Source organism: Meleagris gallopavo, chromosome 3, assembly GCF_000146605.3.
Source record: "Meleagris gallopavo isolate NT-WF06-2002-E0010 breed Aviagen turkey brand Nicholas breeding stock chromosome 3, Turkey_5.1, whole genome shotgun sequence".
Taxonomy (NCBI): domain Eukaryota; kingdom Metazoa; phylum Chordata; class Aves; order Galliformes; family Phasianidae; genus Meleagris; species Meleagris gallopavo.
The window spans coordinates 2,475,197-2,479,184 of NC_015013.2; the positions used below are offsets into that span (position 1 = coordinate 2,475,197).

Consider the following 3,988-nt stretch of genomic DNA (forward strand, 5'->3'; position numbering starts at 1 on the left):
AAAGGGTGTGGGGGGGAGACACAACTTATTTTTGATACTTCTTACCTTTCCTGTGGGAAAATATTCTTAATTTGTATAAATAAACTGCACCATGTTAATTAAATCTCTTCTGCAATTCCAAAGAGCGGAAAAAGAGTGGGGTGATGGAATACGAGGACTCTCTTTGAATGCAGCTCGCTATGCTTTGCTTCGTGTTGAAGATGGTCCTCCTCACACCAAAAACTGGAGGTAAAAGTCCTATGCCTTCTAAGTTTACACATAATTCACACATAAGGCTGAAGCTATTGGGAACACTACTGGTAAAGCTAATGACCAAAGTGAAAGTCAACATTAAATTAATGTTTTAACTTGAGCATGGAATAGATGTAATTACAATTCTGTAATTTCACTGTAAAGGAATATTATTTATGAGCAGCATGTAATCAGCCTTGCAGATTGCTGATTACATGGATAAAATTGAACCGACATCCATGCAATGTTGACATGGTTTTCTAAAATGTAGAATACTGTTTTATTAGAGGTTTCCAGATTCAAAGCAAGTTACCTTTGATCCTAGAGTATCTGTGAAAGACTTGTGCTGCAAGTGCATAAGGCTCTTTTGCTTTTATGTATCATTCCCTGTGAAAATGTCCTGGTTTCAACGGAAACAATGTTAATAGCACAGCACTGTTTTGGGTATTGCTGAGTGATGGGTGCATGTCTGCCGCCAGACCAGGTCACTTGGCAGGGAAGAGCTAATGCCTTCATCCTGTGCGGCAGAGCCAGGACACCTGGCCTGAGTTAGTTAAGAGGCTGTTCCATAGCATGTGGCCTCATGGGGAAGGCTGTAAAGCTTTGGGAAGCAGTCAAGGGTCAGGTCCCTGAGTAGGATTAGCTGGGCATTGTTCAAAGTGTGGTGAGACTTTGCTTTGTTAGAGGGGTGACAGTGGTGAGTATTGTTAGCTAGGTGTTGTTCAGGGGTGGTGAGTAATTGCATTGTGGAGATATATATATATATGTGTATTTTTATCATCACATTTTTATTTCTGTTTTCCTTTTTTTTTTTTCTTAGTTTATCTCAATCAATAAGTTCTATTTTGTTTCCTTTTCTCTCCCTTGTCCCATTTGGAGGGGAACAGATGTGTAGTGTTTTAGCTGCCTGCCAGGTTAAACCTCAACAGAAATACGTTGTGAAAACTTACAGAGGAATCATTGTTTCTAGAACTGCTGTTACTGTAAAGTGGTCAATCAAGAAACTCTCTAAGACTCACTGTGGAGTGTTAGAAAGTAGGCATTCTTTAATAGCAGTGCTGGATGCATGGGGGTACTATCCTCCTATGGCATGTACCTTGCAGAAAAACGTCTTCAGTTTATATACATTCAGAGGTCTTCCCAGACGTACATACATATTCCATACAAAGTCATTGAACCTCCCTTATCTGTTCAATACAAAGACAGACCCTTCCCATTATCTAAACAAGCTGCAAGGTTGTCCATTAAGGGACTTAACAATCTGTAACTTGTATCAGAACTTTTTTTTAATACCTATTATAATGTAAGGCAGATTTCATTTAATAGCAACACTTCTGAGAGTGATTAGGTCTCATTAAAACAAAATTTTACATTGGGAGCTCTTTTGTATCTAATGGGAATAAGTGTCCATTGCTATTTTTGCAGTTAATTCCTTTTTCTTGTTAAACTATCAATTTTTTCTAAGCCAACACAAAGAATGACTTAAGGTTTAAAAACAAATGTATTTTTACACATTGTCACTCTTAATTTACGCAGCAAAAATTACCTCTTTAATCAGTGAAACACACAAAAGAAGAAACTATCGCTAGTTGTGATTGTACCCCTTTGTTCTGCTGCCCTTCAGTGTAGCAATATTATTTTATCTTTAGTTGTGGAGCTGTTAAACATGAGCAGATTCTATAGCATGTGTCTTTATATTGTGTGTGAACTGACAGGCACTGACAACCATTAGTGTAAACTGACAATGCTTCCATTAAATGTCTGACATCAGTTCCAGATGACTTATTCTCTTGTTTTGTTAAGATAATTGCTAGAACAAGACTTTGTTCCGTATTAAAATCTACTGATGTTGAGGGGGGAAATACGTTCAATTTCTCTTGCAGCTCTTTTGAACTTTTGGTAATTAGAGGAAAATCCTAGGATTCAGTTTGGGGAAAGTGTGCAAATTGAGTATTGAATAAAGGAAAAGGAATGCAACCACATTTAGCATGGAGGATAAGTTGAAATTGTGGTGCTATCAAGGGTAGCTATCAGTGCAGTCAAGGGTATGACCATCTTTCGGAAGGACCTAGTCGGGTATAGGAATGAGTCAACGTGAACATCATGAAAATCCAATAGGAGTTCAAAGTCATGTCCATGGGATATCTTATCCTAGTGCAGTGGTACAGTATGGGAATGATGCAAAAGGATCTGTTGTTTCCAGTGAGTAGTAAACAATCAGTATGACTTAGCGTAAGTAAATATTCCTCTTTACTCAGCACTCTTTAGAGTACATGGGACTATTTCACCCCATTTTAGGCACCCCAGCATCAGACTAGACATCAATAAGCTGTAACACTTTCAGCAGAGGACTAACAGGATGGTTGGGGCTCTGGAGGAGCCAGGAGAGGAAAGGCTGAGGCAACTCATCTTACACAGCTTGAAGGAGGCTTAAGTGGAACCTAAAAGCTAGTATAAATAGCTAGTAAATATCCAGTCCCCAAGGAGATGTTGCGGAGCAGGACCCTTTACAGCAGTATATGGTATGAGAATAAGAGAAAATGATATAATGGAAAGAGGTGGTAGTATCTCTGCCCTGAAAGTTTTCAAGATCCAACTTTACTGAGACCTAAACACTCTGGAGTACAATTCAGTATTTAACTGCTTCAAGCAGTAGGTTGCACTAGAAAACCTCCAAAGGGTGATAATTCTGTTTCAGTAATTTTCTTGGTGGTTTTGTTTTGGTTTGGATTTTGTTCAGGTTACTCAGGTATCTGAAGTGTTGCAGCTACTGCTCATTGTGATTTTTTTTCTTACTTTATCTTGACTACTTTTGCATTAAGCACTAAATCTGCATTTTATTACCTGTCAATTCTATTTTTTCAGTTCTTCACTGCTTCTGTGTATGTATGTGTCATATGTAATTTTTTTTTGGCAGACCTCAACTTCTGGTCTTGTTAAATTTGGATTGCGAACAGTTGGTGAAGCATCCACGATTGCTTTCTTTCACTTCTCAGCTGAAAGCTGGTAAAGGGCTGACTATTGTGGGATCTGTGCTTCAAGGAACCTACTTGGATAAATGTGTAGAAACTCAGAAAGCCGAAGAGGTATGTAAAAGTCAGCTTACAAGCCTTCTGTAATTTCTATTAGTATTTAAATATTGAATCTGATATCTTGAATTCAGGTAGCGTTTAAAAAAAAGCCTTTTATAAAAATGTTTTGATCTGTTTGCATATTTAAATTAAAAACAGTTTGCTGTACTATAACAAAAAGTCTTTCAGAATTTCCCAATGAGTCAATACTGATGCTTCTTAATTTTTCTCAGCATTGAGGGCCAGATGGGCTCACTTTATTTTACATTCTTGTAAAATCTGAGTGATACATTTCTAAAAAAACACTTCATAAGAAAATTGATTTATTCATTTAAGAAATGCAGACATTCGCATAATTTCTAAACTATGTGGAAAAAACCTGAAAATATCTGAACTCCAAAATCTTAAATCTGTCACTAGAATGAAAACTGGAAATTAACACAGAAATTCTGAAGATCTGTTTCAGAATCAGCTGATCAACTTTGATTTTCCATGCCAAGCAAGTGTACGTTTCTGTTCCACCTTAATCAACTTGTTTACTTCTTTGTATACACCAGTAGTTCCAGTGTTGATGCTTTGGTAATAACATCGATATACAGTTGCTTATGTATGCACAGCTCTCCTACTCTTTTACAGAGCACAGTGAAACATTTTTAGAAAATACCATGTAGGCTTTTTTTTTTTTT

General features: G+C 37.2%; 1 protein-coding gene across 1 annotated transcript in view; it reads left to right on the top strand.

Annotated features, from left to right (window-relative positions):
- SLC12A7 (solute carrier family 12 member 7) overlaps positions 1-3,988 on the top strand; it is a 70,112-nt gene that overhangs the window by 48,901 nt on the left and 17,223 nt on the right. The window contains exons 18-19 of the mRNA XM_031552686.1: positions 124-228; positions 3,149-3,317. Coding sequence (XP_031408546.1) covers positions 124-228; positions 3,149-3,317 — 274 coding nt within the window. The remainder of the gene's footprint in view (positions 1-123; positions 229-3,148; positions 3,318-3,988) is intronic.